The sequence below is a fragment of the Oncorhynchus kisutch genome, linkage group LG5 (assembly GCF_002021735.2).
Source record: "Oncorhynchus kisutch isolate 150728-3 linkage group LG5, Okis_V2, whole genome shotgun sequence".
NCBI classification, from domain to species: Eukaryota; Metazoa; Chordata; class Actinopteri; order Salmoniformes; family Salmonidae; genus Oncorhynchus; species Oncorhynchus kisutch.
Window position 1 is genome coordinate 19,758,860 of NC_034178.2, and position 23,952 is coordinate 19,782,811.

The following is a 23,952-nucleotide window of genomic DNA, read 5'->3' on the forward strand; positions in this document are numbered from 1 at the left end:
TAAGCAGAGCTGTGGGAGACCACCTCAAGCCCCTGGCAGAGCCGGGGGTGGTGTTTACCACTCCCCCACGCCTTCAGCAGGCTGGAAAAGTGGAAGATATACTGAATTTACTGCTTTTCATACTAAGATGGACCATGCACTATATTGACAAGGTTGAAGATAGCATGAAAAACAGTATAAATTCAGTCTAAGATGGACCAAGATATGCCTTTGCACATATTTGTTCATTTAGCAAGTCTGTTGATTGGTTGGTCACTGGGTTCATTTGATTTGCAATATGATCAAATCAAGCTTTATTTCTATAGTACATTTCAGACATGGATGCAACACAATGGCTTCACAGGAAAAAACCAAAAATAAACTGAAATATTTAGTTCACAACAAACAGAAACTTAACTGAAAGACTGAGCATTTTAAGGAAATGTCATTGATTGAAATATTAGATGCAACATCCAACACAAAATATAAGTTTGTTTAATTCCATTGTTTGTTGTTACGTTCTCCATCGAGAAAACCAAAAAACTAAAGTCAAACTAAATGTTAAATGAATTGTAAGTATGAAATATCAAAAGCAAATGTGATTGGTGAGGCATGGAATAATAAAACGTATCTTTGTCAGGCTGAAAATTTGAAATATGAGGTGATTTGAGTCATGCTTCTTCAGTAGTGGAATAAAGACAATTAGCATTTGAATGTTGTGAAGAAATACTGGGGTGATTTATAATTTATTATACTGCGTCCATGTGAATAGGCTACAAGTACGTTGAAATTAATTTATCTAGTCATTGAAAAAAAAACTGAAAATATTTACATTTAATTTTATAAACAAAACACGACAACATCATACAAACAACATCACATCTGCTCTTTTTTTGTTCGTCACTTTTTGTTAATTTACATAAATAGTCATAGATGTAAACAGCTAGCTACATTTTGAAGTGTTGCATTTTGATTAAAGAGGGTCACCAATGTGGTAAGTGTAACACAACTCTTTTTTTGTTGGTACAGTTTGGTTAAATCACATAAATAATACTCTTTCGATTCAGAGCCTGGATTTTTCTCCTGAGGCTAAAATCCATATCATGCTGAAATCAATTTATCAAATTAAACAGGGGGAAAACATTTAGGGTTCTACATCGGGACATCATTAAAATACTCCTTCAACAATGTTAAAACATTCTACATTGTGACAGTATTTAATTGATATCGTGAAACAACTCCTTCATGTATGTATTTTATGATGTTTGATTAGATATATTTTATCAGAGTATCTCTTGTCACATTGATCATAGCCATAAGGTTGTCCGCTGGTGTGATATCAGGCTGTTTGACTTGAGTAAAACTCTTCCCACATTGATTACAGTTATACAATTTCTCTCCTGTGTGTATTCTCTGGTGTATCTTCAGATAGCCAGATGTAGCAAAACTCTTCCCACATTGATCACAGCCATAAGGTTTCTCTCCAGTGTGTATTCTCTGGTGTGATTTCAAGTTGCTTGGCTAAGTAAAACTCTTCCCACATTGATCACACCTCTGGGTTCGCGCCCAAACTCTGTCGTAACCGGCCGGGACCGGGAGGTCCGTGGGGCGACGCACAATTGGCCTAGCGTCGTCCGGGTTAGGGAGGGTTTGGCCGGTAGGGAAATCCTTGTCTCATCGCGCACCAGTGACTCCTGTGGCGGGCCGGGCGCAGTACGCGCTAACCAAGGTTGCCAGGTGCACGGTGTTTCCTCCGGCACATTGGTGCGGCTGGCTTCCGGGTTGGATGCGCGCTGTGTTAAGAAGCAGTGCGGCTAGGTTGGGTTGTGTATCGGAGGACGCATGACTTTCAACCTTCGTCTCTCCCGAGCCTGTACGGGAGTTGTAGCGATGAGACAAGATAGTAGCTACTACAACAATTGGATACCACGAAATTGGGGAGAAAAAGTGGTAAAAATAAATAAAAATAAAAACAATACATCATGTAGATGTATATAATGAACAGACTAGGTCTATACTGCTCCTACATGGTGTAACAATACATCATGTAGATGTATATAATGAACAGACTAGGTCTATACTGCTCCTACATGGTGTAACAACATTCCTTCCCACTGTTTCCGCATTGTATTACGTTAGCCTTGTTATAAAAATCATTTAAAATACATTTCAAAAGTCTGGGGTCACTTAGAAATGTCCTTGTTTTTGAAAGAAAATCATATTTTTTCATTTATAATTTATAAAAACCTGTTTTTGCTTTTTTAATATGGGGTATGGTGATGTCATTATGGGGTATTGTGATGTCATTATGGGGTATTGTGATGTCATTGTGGGGTATTGTCATGTCATTATTGGGTATTATGTGTAGATTGATGAGGGGGAAAAAATATTTAATCCATGTCAGAATAAGGCGTAACAAAATGTAGAAAAAGTGAAGGGGTCTGAATACTTCCCAAATGCTCTGTATATATAGGGGCAGTACTCAGTGACATCACTTCATGAAACAAGATTTGACGCCAAAGAAAATATTTATATATAAATAAATATATATATATAAATATATATAAAATATTTGACGCCAAACCAACAACAGTAGTTACTAAAACATAAATTGCTAATGTACGATGTAATGTCAACTTTATACATTTCTATCAAATTCAAATTCTCCAAAAATCTGCTGTGGATTACCGTGAATCCCATACCTTTATCACTGAGTGTATTACACGGAGTGTAATGTAAACACACCAGCAGCTCAGCAGTCTAAGGTACGGCATCTCAGTGCTAGGAGCGTCACTACAGCCCCTTGTTCAAAACCAGGCTGTATCATAACAAGCTGTGATTTGGAGTCGCATAGGGCAGTGCACAATTGGTCCAGCATCATCTGGGTTAGGGTTTGGCTGGGGTAGGCCGTAAATGTAAATAAGAATTTGTTCTTAACTGACTTGCCTCGTTAAATAAAGGTTACATATATTAAAAAAATGTAACTTCATTACACCGTTACACTGGCATACAAACTCAGTAGCACAGAGTTGATCATCCATATGACGTAATGGAGATGGAGGTGTGTTCTAGTGGGTCTGGGCAGGTGTGATGTAGTTAATGTTTGTATGATGTTGTAATTTGTATGTGTATGTTTTGTATTGTTTATAAAATATCAACAAAACAAAACAAAAAATAATTCCCAATATAAAGTTACACCTCGCTGTTCTATTTTTGGTTTTATTACATTAAACCAATCAGAATTCAGAAGAATGCCAAAGTCAGGTGTGATGTAGTATGGAGGACCAGCCTATTCCCTATGATGTAAACTACAACAGAAATGGTGGCAAAGAAGTATAATACACCTAAACTAACAAAACCGGGCTAATAAACTGGCTGCTGTTCATGAGTTTATAAAACATGTACTTTATACATGTATCATAAACTACCTAGATTACCCAGAATCCCATACCTTTATCACTGAGTATATTACACCGAGTGTAATGTAAACACACAAGCAGCGCAGCAGTCTAAGGTACGGCATCTCAGTGCTAGGAGCGTCCCTACAGCCCCTTGTTCAAAACCAGGCTGTATAATAACAAGCTGTGATTTGGAGTCGCATAGGGCAGTGCACAATTGGCCCAGCATCATCTGGGTTAGGGTTTGGCTGGGGTAGGCCGTAAATGTAAATAAGAATTTGTTCTTAACTGACTTGCCTCGTTAAATAAAGGTTACATATATTTAAAAAATGTAACTTCATTACACCGTTTCACTGGCATACAAACTCAGTAGCACAGAGTTGATCATCCATATGACGTGAAGAAATACTGCATTCTGGGTAGTTTGGAAGAGTTCACAAAATAAGTTAATAAATATGTAATAACGCAAAAACATAACTGTTTGTACTTATAGGTAACCATAACGTGTCTACAACTGGCTAACTAAGTCTTTAACCACACTGTATTGTTACACTGGTGAGTAAAAACTCATGCTTCCTGAAGATAAAATATACTTTTTACTCAACTGCGTTACCCACTCCAGTCAGCAGATGGCGGTCTGGGAATTTAAGGCAATGCTGCTGGTGTGACGTACAATCTAGTGGACGGAACGCTTCTTTCAACAGCAGCAACAGTTCGTCAGCCAGCTCGGTAGCTTGCTAGACAAAATTGACGAACCAATGAAGCTCTTTAGACGCTTAAGTGTATATTAGCCACTGTGTTTTAAACCCACTTCTGTCGTCTAGTTAGTTATCCGATTTAATTTCATATTTACTGTGTTGTTATTAGTCAGCTAGCGGGCTGGTTAAGTTAGCATTAGCCTAGCTAGCTAACATCTCCAACCATGAGGTTACTAAGCTACCCTCCTTCTAAAGAGGAGGGAGATATCACAGTAAAACAAGAAGTAGAGGGTGAGGCCGTTACTGTGAAAGATGAGGAAGAGGCGTTTAGAGTGAAAGAGGAGGAAGAGAAAGAGGGTCTGTGGCTGAACATTGTCGTGAAAGAGGAGGAGGGAGAGAAGGATGTTACAATACAAAAACAAGTAGAGGGTGAGGCTGTTACAGTGAAAGAAGAAGAGAAAGACGTTTCAGTGAAAGAAGAGGGAGACGCGTTCAGAGTGAAAGAGGAGGAGGATGTTACAGTAAAAGGGGAGGATGAAGCAGTTTATGGAGTGAAAGAGGAGGGGGAGATGACTGTTACATCGGAAGAGGAGGAGGAAACTGGATATCTCGGCCCAGTTTCCCAAACGCATCTTAAGGCACCCAATGGTTCTAACAATGAATTTAGCCATAAGATGGTTTTGAGAAACCGTTCCCTGATTAACACTAGTAAGTACTGTCTTAAAAACAGAGGCACAAACTCTGCAGTTGTTGAATTGTATCAGAAATAATATCAGACGTCCCCAAATGGGCACATTTATAGGCCTACATTTGTGTGCATGCCAGGTAGAACTACTACAAAATGCGTAATCAGGTGTGCGTCCTTACTCAATGAATAAATTGACAAAACTGACGCATCTTGCGGGGTAAGTGGGTGGTCTGCCAGGGGCCGTTTAATTTAGTATCAATTTGGGTCGGTTTGGGGATGATTGTATTGATTGAAGTTGACCGACTGAAAGGGAGTGTAACTTTGATTATAATTACTCTTCCCTTAAGGAGGGAATCGAGGTTCAACACCTTTTTGTCCCCGCCCTTTCCTGGGTTGGTGAAGAGCAGCATTACATTTTAAGGAATAAATCCAAGCCTCACTCTCATCACCTGTGGATGGTGGTGCTTCCAGCGAGGCTTGGATTTAATAGTATGTTGTACCTACTTTCCCTCCATCAGGGAACAGTAGTTATAGTCATAACATGTGGATTTTATAGTATGTTGTACCTAGTTTCCCTCCGTCAGGGAACAGTGGTTATAGTCATAACGTATTGTCATATGATGAACTTCAACTTAAATACGGGATCTTACTATCGGACAGTTTTTTTGTATTCTGAAATGCACTCAAACTACAGTTTTCGTGGGCACAGAAATGCTAAATAATTTCAGACTTTGCTAAATCCCAATGGTTTTTATCAGAGTCGTCTTGTAATCCAAGATGGTGTAGCATTAAGATGTGTTTGTTGTAAATGGTATGTATTTTTTTGTATATATTGCAATATATTTCAATCTTTTTCCATTTTTAAATTAAATATACCTTCCGGCAACATGCCTCACCCATTATGATACGGATCTGCTATTTTTTTTTATAGACCTATTAGCTAGAACCTCCATCAGCAGCTAGCCATCAGAAGCTAACCAGCTAATTAGCTACTAGCTATTTAGTCATTGTTAGCCACTGCTAGCAGCGGCCTTTACTTTTTTAGCTCAGACACCAGCCGCTTTTAGCCTGGATAATACCTGCCAGTCTGCACAGCGCGATATCAATCCTGAGCATATCGGACTGTTTTTCCCCACTACATCACCGTATTCCTGCTGTCAGCTCTGGACCATTACACCGGATAATCACAGCTAGCTAGCTGCCACCGAGTGGCCCAACCCCGAAGCTAGTCTTGAGCCAGGCCCATCTCCCGGCCTGCTCAGTGGACCCTATGATCACTCGGCTACACAGCTGATTCCTCCCAGATTCTTCACTACGACGACTAGAAGCCACTATATCACCGGATTCCTGCCGTAAGTTCTGGACCTTTGCGGATTGGCTATAGTGGCTAACACCCTTGTCCCGAAGCTAGCACCAGTTAGCCTCGAGCCAGGTGCATTTCCCGGCTAGCAAACAAAATGATTCCAGCTACAATACCTCTTTTGCCAATTGGCCTGGACCCTTTGTCGACACAGAGCACCGCCGATCCATCACGACTGGTCTGCCGACGCAATTTCGTCTGATGTGCCCTCGTAGTATTGACTACCTAGCGGCTTCCCTGGTTCATATATTGCTGTTCACTGGACCCTATAATCACTTGGCTACATAGCTGATGCCTGCTGAACTGTTCATTAATCGCGGTACTCCATTTTGTTTCTGTCGGCCCCAGCCTCGAACTCAGGCCTGTGTGTAGTTAACTGACCCTCTCTGCCCATTCATCGCCATTTTACCTGTTGCTGTTGTCTTACCCGCTGTTTTCTTAGCTAGCTCTCCCAATCAACACCTGTGATTGCTTTATGCCTCGCTTTATGTGTCTCTAATGTCAATATGCCTTGTATACTGTTGTTTAGGGTAGTTATCATTGTTTTATTTTACTGCGGAGCCCCTAGTCATACTCAACATGCCTCAAAGAACACTTTTGTCCCACCTCCCACACTTGCAGTGACCTCATCTAGCATAACTGGTGCCTCTAGAGATGCAACCTCTTATTGTCACTCAATGCCAAGGTTTACCTCCACTGTACTCGCACCCTACCATACCCCTGTCAGTCCATCATGCCTTGAATCTATCCTGCCACGCCCAGAAATCTGCTCCTTTTATTCTCTGTCCCAACGCACTAGACAACCAGTTCTGATAGCCTTTAGCCGTACCCTCATCCTACTCCTCTGTTCCTCAGGTGATGTAGAGGTTAACCCAGGCCCTGTGTGTCCCCAGGCACTCTCATGTGTTGACTTCTGTAACCATAAAAGCCTTGGTTTCATGCATGTTAACATCAGAAGCCTCCTCCCTAAGTTTGTTTTACTCACTGCTTTAGCTCACTACACCAACCTTGATGTCTTTTCCGTGTCTGAATCCTGGCTTAGGAAGGCCACCAAAAATGGACGTTTCCATCCCCATCGACAACAATTTCCGTCAAGATATAACTGCCAAAGGGAGAGGAGATGCAATCTACTGCAGAGATGGCCTGCAAAGTTCTGTCATACTTTCCAGGTTTAAACCCAAACAGTTTGTGCTTCTAATTTCATAAAAATGAATATCTCCAGAAATGTCTCACTGTTACTGCCTGTTATAGACACCCTCAGCTCCCAGCTGTGCCCTTGACACCATATGTGAATTGATTTTCCCCCCATCTATCTTCAGAGTTCTTTCTGTTGGGTGACCAAAACTGGGACATGCTGAACACCCCGGCCGTCCTACAATCCAAGCTAGATGCCCTCAATCTCACACAAATTAGCAAGGAATCTACCGGGTAGAACCCTAAATCCGTAAACATGGGCACCCTCATAGATATTATCCTGACCAACTTTCCCTCCAAATACACCTCTGCTGTTTTCAATCAGGAACTCAGCGATCACTGCCTCATTGCCTGCATTCGTTATGGGTCCGCGGTTAAATGATCACTCCTCATCACTGTCAAACGCTCCCTAAAACACTTCTGCAAGCAGGCCTTTCTAATCGACCTGGCCCGGGTATCCTGGAAGGATACTGACCTCATCCCTTCAATAGAGGATGCCTGGTTGTTCTCTTAAAAGTAATTTCCTCACCACCTTAAATAAGCATGCCCCTTTCAAAAAATGTACAACTAAGAACAGATATAGCCCTTGTTTCACTCTAGACCTGACTGCTCTCGACCAGCACAAAAACATCCTGTGGCGTACTGCACTAGGATCAAATAGTCTCCACGATATGCAACTTTTCAGAGAAGTCAGGAACTAATACACACAGTCAGTTAGGAAAGCAAAGGCAAGCTTTTTCAAACAGAAATTTGCATCCTGTAGCTCTATCTACAAAACGTTTTGGGACACTAAAGTCCATGGAGAATAAGAGCACCTCCTCCCAGCTGCCCACTGCACTGAGGCTAGGAAACACTGTCACCACCGATAACTCCACGATAATCACGAACTTCAATAAGCATTTCTCTACGGCTGGCCATGCTTTACTCCTGGCTACCCAAACCCCGGCCACAGCTCCCCACCCCCCGCAGCTACTTCCCCAGCTTCTCCTTCACCCAAATCCAGTTAGCTGATGTTTTGAAAGAGTTGAAAACCTGGATCTGTACAAATCAGCTGGGCTAGACAATCTGGACCCTCTCTTTATAAAATTATCCGCCGCCATTGTGGCAACCCCTATTATTGGCCTGTTCAACCTCTCTTCCGTACTGTCCGAGATTTATAAAGATTGTAACGCTTCCGCGGTCATCCCCCTCTTCAAAGGGTGTGACACTCTAGACCCAAACTATTACAGACTTATTTCCATCCTGCCCTGCCTTTCTAAAGTCTTCGAAAGCCAAGTTAACAAACAGATCACTGACCATTTTGAATCCCACCGTACCTTCTCTGCTGTGCAATCCGGTTTCTCTCATCTTTTTAAGTGGGAGAACTTGCACAATTGGTGGCTGACTAAATACTTTTTTCCCCCACTGTATATTGGAGACCAAAAGTCATCTGGCACACTGTTTAGGGTTTCAACAACATGAATCACTTATTTCTAGCCTACAATCATCGATGTTACTACTAGTGTGAAAACAAGACAAAATATGACTATTCTTGCTCATTTTAAGACAATTGTAAAATAATTTTAACATTCATTACAGACGTCAATTGTTGTACAACATCATGGCTACGCTGTTGGCATCACGTTTTATAGTGGATTACCGCTGTTGTGGGCCTTTAGTCATCTGTCTGACTTTGTTGTTCACACAGGAGAGAGACGGGACTATTGTGGATCCTCTGGGGAGCCTCAACAACTTCATGATGCTGATGAGGCAGAGAAGAGTCTCTCCAGATCAGAACACCTCAAGAAACACCTGCAGAGATCCACAGGGAAGAGAACTCACTGCTGCTCTGACTGTGGGAAGAGATTCACCTCATCAGGCATTAAAATTCATCAGAGGATCCACACTGGAGAGAAACCTTATGGCTGTGGTCAATGTGGGAAGAGATTTACTACATCTGGTTCTCTGACTCTACACCAGAGAATACACACAGGAGAGAAACCTTATAGCTGTGGTCAATGTGGGAAGAGTTTTACCTCATCTAGCAGTTTGACTCAACACCAGAGAATACACACAGGAGATAAACCTTATAGCTGTGTACAATGTGGGAAGAGTTTTACTGAGTCTGGTGGTCTGACTATACACCAGAGAACACACACAGGAGAGAAACCTTACAGGTGTGATCAATGTGGGAAGAGTTTTGGTCAATCTGGCCATCTGACAGTGCACCAGAGAATACACACAGGAGAGAACTCCTATAACTGTGATCAATGTGGAAAGAGTTTTACTACATCTAACCATCTTATTGTACACCAGAGAACACACACAGGGGAGAAATCTCATAGCTGTGATCAATGTGACAAGAGATACTCTGATAAAAGACATCTGATCAAACATCAGAAAATACATATCATGAAACAACTCCTTCATGTATCATTGAACTATCCCACTTAGCCAAATGTCATTGAAAATATGTTGTAAATAAGGCTAATTGTCTTTATTCCACTACTGAAGAAGCATGATTCAAATCACCTACTCATATTTCAAACATCCAGCCTGACAAAATATACATGTTTTATTATTCCATGCCTCACCACAAAGTGAATTATTGCCAATATATATTAACAAAGGAGTGTAGGTTTGGTTTTGATTATTCATATTTACAATTCATCTAACATTTATGCAATCAACTGACATTTTTTGGCTACAATTATATTGACATTGTTGCTCTGCTTTTAAAATGTCAGAGTTCATTCTCAGATGTGCCAACCCAAATGTACTAGAGCATGACATTGGGGACTTGGCCCTGATCCAACAACATGCCTATTGAGTGAACCCTGAAAAGAGAGAGAAGCTCTGCAGTGAGGTGGAAAGTTACTACGGATATTAAGGAGCTAGTTCTAAAAGTTAGTGAGTTTTAGGAAGACGAGAGTTCTAGAAGCTAGTGAGTTCTAGAAGCTTTCAGGATTCTATAGAAAGAAAAATAATATGATTGTATATTATTATTTAGAAATACGTGTTTTTTCTTGTTTTTAATTGTTGCCAGCCAGTAGACACCATGTTTATATTGGTGAAGGTGAAGCATTGTAGTTGATAATAATGTGAAATTGAAGTTGTTTTCTGTTGGTGGTAAGCAAACCTGTCTATCAAAAATATTGAATATATGTGTTGTCTTAAAGGGGAAGGTTTTACACGCTTTGGTTTTTAGGTTGGATTTTAGCACGTATAGCTCGTCAGCACGTATAGCTCCCGTTTACGTTTAGCATGTAGGACGCACTGATTGGTGTCACCTCGTTAGTCACTGTTACACCTGTGCTGGCTTGTCCATCTCGTTATGGTTAAATATTGCCTCATGTTGTTAATATTTTAATCATTGGATTTTCCTTAGTCTTTCAGTTGTTAATCTTCTGTTTTTTTATCCTCTTATATTTGTTGTGTATTAAATATTTCTGTTTATTTTTGTAAATTCATATGAAGCCATTGTGTTGCATCCATGTCTGAAATGTGCTGTATAAATAAAGCTTGATATAATTTGAACATATTGCAAAACAAATTAACCCAATGATTGACAATCAACAGACTTAATAATTGATTTAACCTTTAACTAGGCAAGTCAGTTTAGAACATATTTTTATTTAACATGATTGCCTACCAGGGAACAGTGGGTTAACTGCCTTGTTCAGGGGCAGAACAACATATTTATTACCTTGTCAGCTCTAACCACAAGGCTACCTGCCGCCCTCTTGAATAACCAATGAGCACCTATTTGAGTCAATTTTAGTATGAAAAACAGTATCACTTTTCAACCAACCCAGTGCATTTGTTGAAACTGAAAAGTTTTGAAATCAACAATACGTCAAAGGATTCAACAACTGTAAACTGTAACAAACAATTCAATCAAACAGATCAATCCCACTTGACATTAGGTTTCATTCAGACCCTGCAGGGCTTAGATTAAGCCAGTACTAGTTAAACTAGGACATTTAATAAGCTTTCCTGAACGTGGTTTAAATTAGGCAAAGTTAGTCATAGACTGGAGTGCTGGAGTCAGGTAAATAAGCCTAAATGAGAACACCTGGGTTAATCCTGATTAGGTTCAGTATGAACACCTTGGTTAATCCTGATTAGGTTCAGTATGAACACCTGGGTTACTACTGATTAGGGTCAGTATGAACACCTGGGTTAATCCTGATTAGGTTCAGTATGAACACCTGGGTTAATCCTGATTAGGTTCAGTATGAACACCTGGGCTAATCCTGATTAGGTTCAGTATGAACACATGCTGTTGGTCTAATGGTGCTCATTAAAACCCGTAATAGAAAACACCAATACTGGTGTGAATCTTGAGACGAAACAAAGGCAGAGGCAAAAATAATTTGTTTAAAAAATAAAAAAAATAGTGTGAATGCAAAAACACTCCAAAACAAAAGTTGTCAAACCATCCAGTTATTCAATGTAAAACCACACTGCTGCTACTGAGCAGTAGAACAAGCGGGTTGGGCTGCAATTTGCAGTGAATTCAATGGAAATGTGACCACAAGAAGAAACAACAACTAGAGGTGAGATTTCTGCATTATTATCAGGATTACAAGAAGAAACAACAACTAGAGGTTAGATATCTGCATTATTATCAGGATTACAATAAGAAACAACAACTAGAGGTGAGATATCTGCATTATTATCAGGATTACAAGAAGAAACAACAACTAGAGGTGAGATCTGCATTATCAGTATTTCTCATGCAAATTTTTGTGACATCACTTCTATTATTAAATTATCTCTGCCTTTTTATAGACTGTGGAAAAACCTTAAACTGTCTTTAAAAAAAGAGAGAAAGCAGAGATCAGAAGAGAGATTTACTACTAGTGGTGGACCACCAAAACAACTGATGATGAACAACACTGATGAACTGAGTTACTTCCTGTCTGGAATAATAGAGCAGCAGCAACCTCTGGATAGTATACTGGACGATGACCAACCTCTGGATGGTATACCGGACGATGACCAACCTCTGGATGGTATACCGGACGATGACCAACCTCTGGATGGTATACCAGATGATGACCAACCTCTGGATGGTATACCGGACGATGACCATTTGGACAGTTCAGATGAAGAACTGATCACAAATGGTACATATACCAACTCACTGTGTACTGGCTCTTATAACCAAAGACAGTAAATTGGTTACTTCCTTTGGTAAATATATTATAACTATTAGTAGACCGTGTTAGTATGTTGTAACTATTAGTAGATCGTGTTAGTATGTAGTAACTATTAGTAGATCGTGTTAGAATGTAGTAACTATTAGTAGATCGTGTTAGAATGTAGTAACTATTAGTAGATCGTGTTAGAATGTAGTAACTATTAGTAGATCGTGTTAGAATGTAGTAACTATTAGTAGATCGTGTTAGAATGTAGTAACTATTAGTAGATCGTGTTAGAATGTAGTAACTATTAGTAGATCGTGTTACTATGTAGTAACTATTAGTAGATCATGTTAGTATGTAGTAACTATTAGTAGATCATGTTACTATGTAGTGACTATTAGTAGACCATGTTACTATGTAGTAACTATTAGTAGACCATGTTACTATGTAGTAACTATTAGTAGACCATGTTTCTCACCCTAATATACTCTGGGAAGTGCCCATATTCATAGAATTGCACTTTAAAGTTGGCTTGACCAGCAACATCAGGAAACTTGATGTAAAGACTCCCCAGTTCACAAATGGCCTTGCAGACTTTGAACAATTAAACCCGCAGTTGCTTCATTGGCACCACACAAATCACCAGTTTCATAATTAAAAATTCCAGATGCCAATAACCTCAAAGTGATCAGAACTTGGAGAGAATTGGGTGAAGGCCATCCTCGAGTCTCAAGCAGAGATATTATCTCCAATGCATTTTTGTTAAGGAATTTTTTTTATCAATAATGACGAATTATGTATACATTTCAATCAGGATGTACTAATCAGAATACTATTATGTTACTGTATATGTATGAATTTAATTTTTAATCCTAGTACTGAATATAATGTGTGTAAATATAATCAAGAATTAGAACAATGACTGTCTGTTCCTTGGTAGAAATTAATGAACTTATCGTCAGACTGGCTAGAATGCTTATCTACACAGGAAGACCTTGGCTCAGTCATAAATTATATTAAATTGGTAGGGAGACGATGTGGGAAGGCTTGAAATACTGCCTTTGTACCAGGGTGGGAGAAGAGACGGGACAGTTTGAAAACTAATGACGTCATTTTCAGTTTATAACCGGTGGTAAACTGTACCGTGTTCAGTACTCTCGTGAATAAAATCTGCTGTTTGACTTTAAGACTGGGCTCTGTCCATTACTATAAAATAAGGGTCTTACAAATCCTTATGAATTGACAGAGTGTTTCATTTTAATTGGGTGTTAAAACAGTTATTTAATTCCCGCAACAATGTTCTTTGTACATACGAAAGCAGTCTCAAAGTAATGCAATGGGTGACTCCTATCCACAAGTACTGGTCTGGCCTCTGTAGTGCATGTTGGTCTTCATGTAGACATTCCACATAGTCCAGGCTCCCTCACAAACAGCACGAAGCAGAAGTTAAACCTGCCTCTTTGAAAGATTCATTTAAGCTTCCATTTAGTCCTGGAGTAGCTCTTATCTGCCCTCTTGCAATCGGCTTTGTTTAGTCCAGAACAGGCTAAATCTACCACAAATTCTAAGATAATTCTGTGCAAGTCGCTTTGAGATAAGACCGCTCAAACAATCATTTTAATCTGGGAGTAAGCTTAAGATTTGCTGGGAAACCGGCCCTGAGTGTTGTATATAATATGACTAAATGTGTTTCTTTCTGTGTTGCAGGGGCAGTCAAGAAATGGAACATCAAGGCCACAGGACATGACATAAGCAGAGCTGTGGGAGACCACCTCAAGCCCCTGGTAGAGCCGGGGGTGGTGTTTACCACTCCACCACGCCTTCAGCAGGCTTGAAAAGTGGGATTGATCTGTTGGATCCATTTGTTTGCTTCAGTTCTCAGTAGTTGAATCCTTTGACATATTGTTGATTTCAACATTTTTCATCTTCAGCAAATGCTTTGAATTTATACTGTTTTTCATACTAAGATGGAGCAAGAATCTGTTGATTGGTTGGTGATTGGGTAAATTTATTTTGCAATATGTTCAAACCAAGCTTTAATTAAACAGCACATTTCAGACATGGATGCAACGCAATGCATTTCACAGAAAAACTAAACAAATAAAAACATACACAGCAAACAGAAGAATAACAACTGAAAGACTGATGAACATTTCAAGGAAATGCCTTTGATTAACAAGAACTGGATGCTACAACCCAAAATATAAGCTTGTTTTACTACATTGTTTGTTGTTACGTTCCCCAGCAAGAAAACCAAAAATGTCCCTTAAACAGAAGAGGGAACTAAAAATGAATCACTGACAACAACCAAAACTAAACATGTGGGGTTTTAGGAGGGGTTCTGAAAGACACTATGGGGGTGTCCACTGGAAGTTGACTAGTAACAACTGGGACCTAAAAGACACCCACCATGAGACCCACTAAATCTGCCCAAGAAGAGGCAAACAAAAGAAAAACCCACAACAAACTTAAAGACAGGAAGTAAACCAAAAAGGTGGTTAAAATAATTTATTACAATCAATACCATTCATACTATTACAAAATCATAATTCTCATTCATTCTTAATTAATTCTATTTACAAAAACATCAAACAAAAACAAACCTCAGGGGAGCATCGTCCCTCCCCGTCATACCTAACCAATACCTAACCCTTTCCCTATCTCCCCTTCCCTAATCTATCCCCTTACCAAACTCACTCTAACACTCCCAGCCCTAAACCCCCTTTCCACCTCTCCCGTGCCGCATGCTTCCCCCACTTCCTCTCCTCCCTCTTCATCTTCCCCCTCAAATCACCTTCCACCCTTCTCACTATCCCTTCCACCCCCCAATCTCTCCCTACTTGACTAAATTCTGCCTGGCTTCCCACAGTCCCTTTTTAAAGAGACTCATGAGAAGCCAGAGCAGAAACCTGTCCCTATCCGTTCCCTTTGCTCTCCCTACGCCTCTCTCTAGCCTAGCCCATGTCAAAACAAAATCACTCCTAACCACACCTAGCATCACCCGTGCCCTAGCCCAGACTAGTCCGGCAAAGGCACAGTCCCAGAAGGCATGGCGCACAGTCTCCTCCCTGCCACAAGAGTATCTTGGACAGGTGGGGGATTGCACCAAACTATACCGGTACAAGATGGCACGTACCGGCAAGCACTTATGGAGGCCCAACCAATTCAGGTCCTTGAGCCTGTTGTCCAGGCACCGCGCCTGCACTCCCTCCCAGACCACTGACGAGATGCCCGCTACAGGCGCAGGACTCCCTGCCTGCCTGACCTCCTCGTACAGGTGCCTGTGGTCTAAACCTACTCGGGCAACTTCAACCTCGGGGTGCGCACGCAGCCACTTGGCCGCATGGCCAAAGTGCCACGGCAGCTGTTCCGCCCGAGGACCCGCGTTAGACCACACCATTACGCTTCTCGCCTTATACGAGAAGAACACCCGCAGGAGGTAACCGGACGGGTGTATAACCGGACGAGCAAGCTCCGTCAACAAGAAAGAAACAAAAATGGCGTCCAGCTTGAGGGGGAAATGTGGTACCCCCCTACCTCCCTCCCCGATGGGACAGATCATGCGTGCCCTGGCGACCCACTCGCACCTGCCACTCCACATAAACTGAAACACAAGCCTCGCTAGAGGCCTACCTCAGACAAGCCGGCAATGGGTAGATGTATGCCAAATACAAAAGAGACGGCAACACATCCACCTTTAGGACCAGGACTTTGCCCATAAAAGACAAATACCTAGCCTTCCACATTGCTAGCTTCCTCTGTACCACTGCGATACGCATGTTCCAGTTTAGCATCGCTGAGCCGGAGGTCTCAAAATGAACCCCGAGAATCCTCAGGGCCCCTTCACAGAGAGATAACCCCCCAGGCACATCCGTTCTACCGCGCCATCTTCCGAAAAACTTGACGGAAGACTTTGCATGGTTCAGAACTGCTCCCGACGCTCGGGTGAAATCCCCAAAGATGGCAAGGGACCTTGTCAGGCACGAGTCCTTGCACAACAGCAAGGAAGTGTCGTCGGCGTACTGCGTCATCTTAACACGCAGCCCACCGCTTCCAGGGATCAACAAGCCTTCCACCCGTGTCTGCCCTAATGGCAGCCCCCAGAGGCTCCATGTACAGAACGAAGAGGAGAGCCGAGAGTGGGCATCCCTGCCTGACCCCAGACGAGAGGTCAAAAACGTCACCTAAGTGACTATTTACACTAACTCGACACCCCGCTCCGACATATAAAGTACGGATCCATCCTTTAAACTTCTCCCCAAATCCTAATCTACCTATCACCCTGAATAGAAAATATCTATTCACGCGATCAAAAGCTTTCGCCTGATCTAGCGCTGCTACCATTAAAGGCAGCCCTCTATCTTCAACCCAAGCGATGGAATCCCTGATCAACTGTAGGTTCCATCTTATAGAGCGGCCCTCTACCCCGCACGTCTGATCCTCGTGGACGACGTAGGGAAGGGCTGTGCGCAACCGGTCTGCTAAAACCTTTGCAAGAATCTTGTAATCTACGCACAGCATGGTCAAAGGCCGCCAGTTGCCAAGGTCAGTTGCTTACCCCTTCTTATAAAGAAGTGACAGCACACCAACAGCCATTGATCCCCCCGGGACCCCCGTCTCAAGGATGGCCTTCAAGACTTCGAGAACCACTGGTCCAAGTATACCCCAAAACTTGAGGTAAAACTCAGCCGGCAACCCATCCATTCCCATCCTCCTAAGAGCGCTCTCAACCTCTTCTAGTGAGATCTGGGCCTCCATCACGTCTCTAATGTCCTCTGGCAACCGCCGGGACAAGTGTTCTAAAAACACGTTTCCCTGCTCTACATCTATTTCCCTTTCCTTAAATAAACCTTAGAAATGATCAGTTGTCACCCTGACCATTTCCTCTGGTTTACTTACTATACTACCATTTTCTTCCCTAACTCCCTGCATTACCTTCCTACTCTGTCTGGCCCTAACCGACTTAAAGAACATAGCGGAACAAGTCTCATTATGTTCTAGAAAGCCACTATGCACACGCTCCAGGAAAGCTTGAGCCTTCTGCTCCTGCAGCTCCCTGAGCTGCGCCTTTAGGGCTGCGAATCTCTCCCAGTCAATCGATCCGCCGAGGTTGCCTGCCTCGTACTCGAGTTCAATTAACCTTTGGATACGATCCACCTCCCTCCTTTCCTCCATTTTTTTCCTTCTACAATATCCTATTATAAAAGCCCTTATCCTCCCCTTGACTAAATCCCACCACTCTAACACCCCCTCGCACATGGACCGGAGGCCGTCAAGCCTCCGAAAGAAACAGAAAAATGCGTCAACGAAAGCCTGCTCCTCCAGTATATCCCGATCTAACTTCCAGTACCCCCTACCGAAGAGGCAGACTGGCGACCCCACCTGCAGGAACACCCCGTCGTGATCCGTGAAGAAAACAGGCAACAGCCGCCCAGACAACTGACCCAAAGACCTGGATGCAAAAATGTAGTCGAGCATCCGCGTAACCCCCCTGGAGTTGCGCCATGTAGGACCGACCATTGCCGGAGTAGTGTGCAGGCCACCATCAACCAGACCATGGCAAGCCATTAGCCCAGAGATGGCACCTGCACTGCTATCACCGCCTACCCCTAAATCTATATTAAAGTCTCCTCCTATCACCAAGTGCCTGTTTGTAACACACAGGGGCGCCAGACAGTCCACCATCTCCCTCCTGTCTGCCGCCACCTGTGGCCCATACACCCCAATTAACCTATATCTAGCTTCTCTAAACTTAACATCTATCCCCAAAACTCTACCCTGCATTATTACAAAAGTGTTCTCTATTTTAACCTCTCTATGACCACACAAAATCCCTACTCCTGTTGAGTGCACCCCTCCTATACCCCAAAAAGATTCCCCCTTATCCCACTCCCTCTTAAATCTACACACATCCCCACCATCCCTCAGGTGAACCTCCTGTAAAAAACAGAAATCAAACCCCACACCCTCTAAATAACAAAAAACCGCCCTCCTTTTAACATTATCCCTTAACCCCCTAACATTTAGACTAAAAAAAGAAACAGAACTATTCATTTAATTATTTACAACAAATAAAAAATAAAAAACCCAAAGAAAAACCAGGAGACTCACCCGATGCTCCCCTGGTCCATCTCCACCGGCGGGGACGTCCTCTCCTCTCCTGATGCCCCCCCGTCCTCCATCCCAACCCATGACCCAGGCAGTGTGTTGGGTCCTCCCTCCCCACCCACCATCCCCCCCTCCCTGTTTGCCTCGGGGCTGCATGTAGGGGACCCCATCTCCCCAAACAGGAGTTGGGATATCTCTAGCAAACAGCCCACCGACCCCTCACTGGAGTCATCCACTAAAATGCAAGGGGCTGAGGCAAACCGGGAGGACAAATTACCCTCCCCTCCCCCCCCGCCACTCTCTTAGTCCCCCCCTCCCCCTCCACACCCCCCTCCCTCTCACTTCCTGCCAAGCTCCCCCTCTTTATCCCTTTCTTCTTTGGTGAAGGAGGTAGCGGGGAGACACAACGTCCCATCCCCGCTAACTCCTCCACCAAATCCCTCATTTCGACCTCGAGGAAGCCTGGCAGGCTGTCCCCCCACTCCTTCCCCCCATCTCCCCCCCCCTCCCACCCCCTCCCCTCCCACCTCCACTCCTCCCTCCTTCCTTCTCCGTCACTGTCCCCGTTCCCTCTTCCACTCCTTCTCGTACCACTGTCCCCTTCTCCCTCTTCTCAGCTCCTCCACCTTCTTCCATCCCCTTTTTCTTCTCTCCTTCTGTTCCATTCTTTTCTTCTCCTCGCCTCTTTCTTCCCACCTCAACCTTCTTCCCATCTTCTTCCTGCGCCGTCTTTTCCCCTGTGCCATCCATGAAATCCGCACGCGTCCTTTCTTTCCTCCCCCCATCCCCCGCTCCCCCCCAGCTGCAGACGCGTATGACCTGTGACGAGCCGGGCAATCACGCCACAGGTGTACTTTCGAGCCACACCCGTGGCAAGCCTTGGGCTCGTCACACTCCTTGGCCTCGTGCTCTTCCGACCCACAAAAACGACATTTCTTGGCGCTGCACGAGGCCAGGATATGGCCGTAGGCCATACAACGCCTGCAGAACGGGGGCTGACGTGCATAGTAGAGTGTTCCCCTGTCAGCCCCCAGGGAGAACGTCGCTGGAGGATGGAGGTAGCCATCCACACTCTTCGGGGACTCCCTGAGTAACGCCTGGAACCCTCTCCTCCCGTTCCAGAAACACAGGGAGTCCCTGAGGTACCTCGCTGAGGAGACATTGTCCATGTATCTCCCCAGAAAGGCCCTCACTTCTTCATCCTTTACGTGCGGATTGTACATGTTTACGGTGACCACCCTGAAGTTGTTCTTTGCCAGGCTGGTCACCGCATAATGGCACAGGGGTCCTTTTCTTTCCGCTTCCTTTGCCATCTTCAATACATCATCATGTTTCTCTTGCTTGTGAAACGTCACATCAAAACCCTTTTCATTTGGGTTGCCTTGAAGGCAGAGTACTTCCTTCACCTCTATCCTGAGGCATCCCATCAATATGGTCCTTCCAAAAGTTTCCCTGCCCCAAGGTTCCATCTCCTTTTCAGTCCATGAAAATCTTACGGTATTTGCTATACCAATCCCCGGAACCGACCAGGTTTGCTTGTTTGTATTCATTTTTCTTCTTAAAAAAAAAGCTCTCTTCAGAAAGAAGCTTCAACCTGAAAGGAAAACATTTTAAACAAAACAAAGGTGGAGCAACTAAAGGTGTTGACTCTCCACATCTATCAAGACAACTGGAGCACTGGGCCAGACACTCTTAAATAGAACCTGGACCAGCTCAGGTGAAACAACTTCCCACTAACGAGATGGACAAGCCAGCACAGGTATAACACATACTGACACCAATATGTGCACCCAAGACACATTTCAGTTGTACAATCAATCAATCAATCAATCAATCAAATATATTTATAAAGCCCTTCTTACATCCGCTGAGGGCACAGAGTGCTGTACAGAAACCCAGCCTAAAACCCCAAACAGCAAGCAGTGCAGGTGTAGGTGTAGAAGCACGGTGGCTAGGAAAAACTCCCTAGAAAGGCCAAAACCTAGGAAGAAACCTAGAGAGGAACCAGGCTATGAGGGGTGGCCAGTCCTCTTCTGGCTGTGCCGGGTGGAGATTATAACAGAACATGTCCAAGATGTTCATAGATGACCAGCAGGGTCAAATAATAATAATCACAGTGGTTGTCAAGGGTGTGACAGGTCAGCACCTCAGGAGTAAATGTCAGTTGGCTTTTCATAGCCAATCATTCACAGTATCTCTACAACTTCCATTTCACATAATCATCTACAATATAAACATGGTGTCTTCTGTTCGGAATTTTATAAATAATTACTAAACAATATCTACATTTTAAATAGAACTATAACTAATTAAAACTTCTACCCTGTTTTATTATATCTGATTAATAATGTTAATTCATAAGGAAGGGATTGTGTAGCATGAAACAGGGGGTAATTAAAACCTGTTGGCCCCACACGTACCTCTAGGGGTACCCTCCCCCACTGCTCAACTGACACAGTGGCGCACAGAACGCAAAAATATTCTTTGAAATATTTAACCTCCACACATTAACAAGTCCAATAGCTCAAATGAAAGATAAACACCTTGTTCATCTAGCCACCAAGTCAGATTTCTAAAATGTTTTACGGCGAAAACATAGCACATATTTATGTCAAACCACCACCAAAGATAGGCTAATTTACATAGCCATTTTGTAGAACAATAGATGCAATCACAAAAGCAGGATTAAAAGAAAAATAATTCACTAACCTTTTGAAAATCTTCATCAGATGACAGGAATAGGACATGTTATACAGTACATTTATGTTTTTTTCAATAATATGCAATTTATATCCATAAATCACGGTTTACATTGAAGGTCATGGTCAAAAAATGCTACAACAATGCCCGGAGAAATTATGATAACTCTGCCAGATAACAGAAATACACATCATAAACGTTGACTAAATATACATGTTCTACATATAGTTAGAAAGATACACTTCTTCTTAATAAAACAGCTGTGTTACATTTATTTTTAACGTTACAGAATTCGTTCACTTGTCAATAATATGAGACGGCGCTCATAGATTAGCAATATGGCTTCGCTATATTCCCTTACCTTTGCCGTTGTTCGATCAGAAGTCGTGGAAGAAGTCATACTTACCAAAACCAGCGTTTGCCTTTCAAATGTGTGTCTTTGGGTTATCAAACGAGACTAATTTCGGCTGAAAAGCACTCAAAAATCTATGGGTTGCGCATCGAAACTTCAAAATTACATATTATATGTCGACTAAACTGGTCAAACTAAGTTCAGATTCGAGCTAAATCATGTTTTAACCATTGAAATAGGACATCGTGCTGAAGAGATAGAAACTGTTTCCAGATCTGTAGCTGGTTGGGAAGGGTGGGGGCGATGACGTCAAAGTTGGGCCAACTTTTCTGATGACAGAAAGAGTTTGGAAGAATGGATGCCCTGTGAGTTCTGCTTTACATAGAGACATAATTTGAACGGTTTTAGAAGCTTTAGAGTGTTTTCTATTCAATAATATTTATTATATGCATATATTAGCAATTTTTTACAGATTTTTTGTCAGTTTACTATGGGCACGCATTAACCTATGGTTGAACCGACTCAACTTAGCTCTGGAATGTTTAGATAAGGCAGCGAGTGTTTTCCTGAGTTTTCCATTATCTGGAACTGTCTTCTAAATAGTGATTGGATGAAGGTGAGACTTCAGAAGTTAATCTTGATAATAATGTGTGTGCAAGGGGGTTGGAATAAACTTTTGAGCCTGTTTTGTCTTGGTCGATAGGAGGAAGGATATTTTATAACCTATGACATCATGTTTTGTATATAAACTGTTGTTTGTGGTTCCCTGGTAGCGAGCTCCGAGAATAAATAATATTATCTAATTTTGATAAGACTGGTCTCTGTCTACTTTATGCAAATAGGAATCTTACAAATTCTTATCAAATAGACTGAGTGAATTTAATTATAGGAATTATGAAATTTCAATGACACTTCACATACATTTAATTCTGTAATTGGTTTCATTTTTACAATACATGTCAACAATTAAAAACACGTATTTCTGAATAATAATATACAATCTATAATAGTTTAATGCTTTTTCTTTCCATAGAATCCTAAAACTGACTAGCTTCTAGAACTTGTATCTTCCTAAAACTCACTAGCTTCTAGCCCAAACAAATCTCAAATCAAGTTGTATCAGTCACATGCGCCGGATACAACACTGGACTGCTTACTTACGAGCCCCTAACCAACAGTGCAGTTTTTTTTAAATACAGAAAAGTATAAGAGATAAAACTCATCTCCAACACGGAAAAACGTGTCAAAATAAATTGTGATCCATGGTAACACACTGGCTAAATGCAAAACAAATCGTTTTGACTGCCAATCCTTGAGATAATCAGCAACGAAGTTGTCCTTACCACACACGTCTGATTTCAAGAGGAAACACCTGCGATATCTGTAGTAACTTTCCACCTCACTGCGGAGCTTCTCTCTCTTTTCAGAGTTCACTATATAAAAGCAGGGTAACAATGTCAATACAATTGTACCAAAAAATGTTAAGTTGGTTGCATAATTTCATAATTGTAAATATGAAATATCAAAACCAAATGTACACACCCCTTTGTTAATATATATTGGCAATAATTAACTTAATGGTGACGAATGGAATAATTAAACATGTATCTTTTGTCAGGCTGGATGTTTGAAATATGAGGTTATTTGAGTCATGCTTCTTCAGTAGTGGAATAAAGACAATTAGCACTTGAATGTTGTCAAGAAATTCTGGGGTGATGTAAGATTGTTAATAAAATTGATTATAGGTGTATAGGCTGCAAGTACGTTGAAATTAAACTATTTCCAAGTCATTGAAAAAACGACCCGAAAATAAATCTTTTCAACTTTCACTTTCAACTACAACCGAACATATATTGGACGTTGATTATAGTCTTATTTTCAACGTCTTTTAAATTTCATTTTGCTGTATGGGAATAGTGAAATGTCAAAACACCGTTGTAACGTGTCAAAATCAATAACCAATATGCAGAAACAGCTTGGGATAATATTGAAAACCTAAACATTTGGGAGTGTTTCATTGTGATTCCAGTGGGTCACCAACGTGGTAAACAGCTAGCTACATTGTGATTCCAGTGGGTCACCAACGTGGTAAACAGCTAGCTACATTTTGAAATGTAACATGTAACTAATTTTTGTTAGTAATTTTTTTGTTCAATCACATAAATAGTAACTCTTTCAATTCAGAGCCTGGATTTTTTTCCCCTGAGGATAATATCAATTGAACATGGGGCAAACATTTAGGGTTCTACATTGACATTCATTAAAATACCCCTTCTACAATGTTAAAACATTCTACATTGTGACATTATTTCATTGATATCATGAAACAACTCCTTCATGTATGTA

General features: G+C 41.9%; 2 protein-coding genes across 3 annotated transcripts; both read left to right on the forward strand.

The window, feature by feature from the left end:
• Nucleotides 1-4,023: 4,023 nt before the first annotated feature.
• LOC109875761 (zinc finger protein 239-like) lies at nucleotides 4,024-10,833 on the forward strand. Its single transcript, XM_031824639.1, has 3 exons — nucleotides 4,024-4,416; nucleotides 4,582-4,783; nucleotides 9,005-10,833. Exons 1-3 carry the CDS (start codon nucleotides 4,300-4,302, stop codon nucleotides 9,748-9,750), a joined length of 1,065 nt encoding a protein of 354 aa, XP_031680499.1. The 5' UTR covers nucleotides 4,024-4,299; the 3' UTR covers nucleotides 9,751-10,833.
• A 788-nt stretch (nucleotides 10,834-11,621) lies between these two features.
• On the forward strand, nucleotides 11,622-14,666 carry LOC116374177 (U2 snRNP-associated SURP motif-containing protein-like). 2 transcript variants are annotated; one of them, XR_004209962.1, is made up of 3 exons: nucleotides 11,622-11,855; nucleotides 12,234-12,428; nucleotides 14,154-14,666. XR_004209962.1 is itself a non-coding variant. In XM_031824651.1 (2 exons), the coding sequence occupies exons 1-2, from the start codon at nucleotides 12,185-12,187 to the stop codon at nucleotides 14,279-14,281; spliced, it is 372 nt and encodes a 123-aa protein (XP_031680511.1). In that variant the 5' UTR covers nucleotides 12,092-12,184; the 3' UTR covers nucleotides 14,282-14,666. The 2 variants fall into 2 exon arrangements, 1 of the variants encoding a protein (XP_031680511.1); XM_031824651.1 differs by lacking the exon at nucleotides 11,622-11,855 and having other exon boundaries at nucleotides 12,092-12,428.
• Nucleotides 14,667-23,952: the final 9,286 nt, after the last annotated feature.

Excerpts from the sequence above, each read along its gene's own strand:
- LOC116374177 (XM_031824651.1), top strand. The coding sequence starts at position 12,185 with ATGATGAACAACACTGATGAACTGAGTTACTTCCTGTCTGGAATAATA. Across the intron at positions 12,429-14,153 it reads TGAAGAACTGATCACAAATG|GGGCAGTCAAGAAATGGAAC; the intron begins GTACATATACCA and ends TCTGTGTTGCAG.
- LOC109875761 (XM_031824639.1), top strand. The coding sequence starts at position 4,300 with ATGAGGTTACTAAGCTACCCTCCTTCTAAAGAGGAGGGAGATATCACA. Across the intron at positions 4,417-4,581 it reads AGGCGTTTAGAGTGAAAGAG|GAGGAGGATGTTACAGTAAA; the intron begins GAGGAAGAGAAA and ends AGAGTGAAAGAG. Across the intron at positions 4,784-9,004 it reads CCGTTCCCTGATTAACACTA|GAGAGAGACGGGACTATTGT; the intron begins GTAAGTACTGTC and ends TTGTTCACACAG.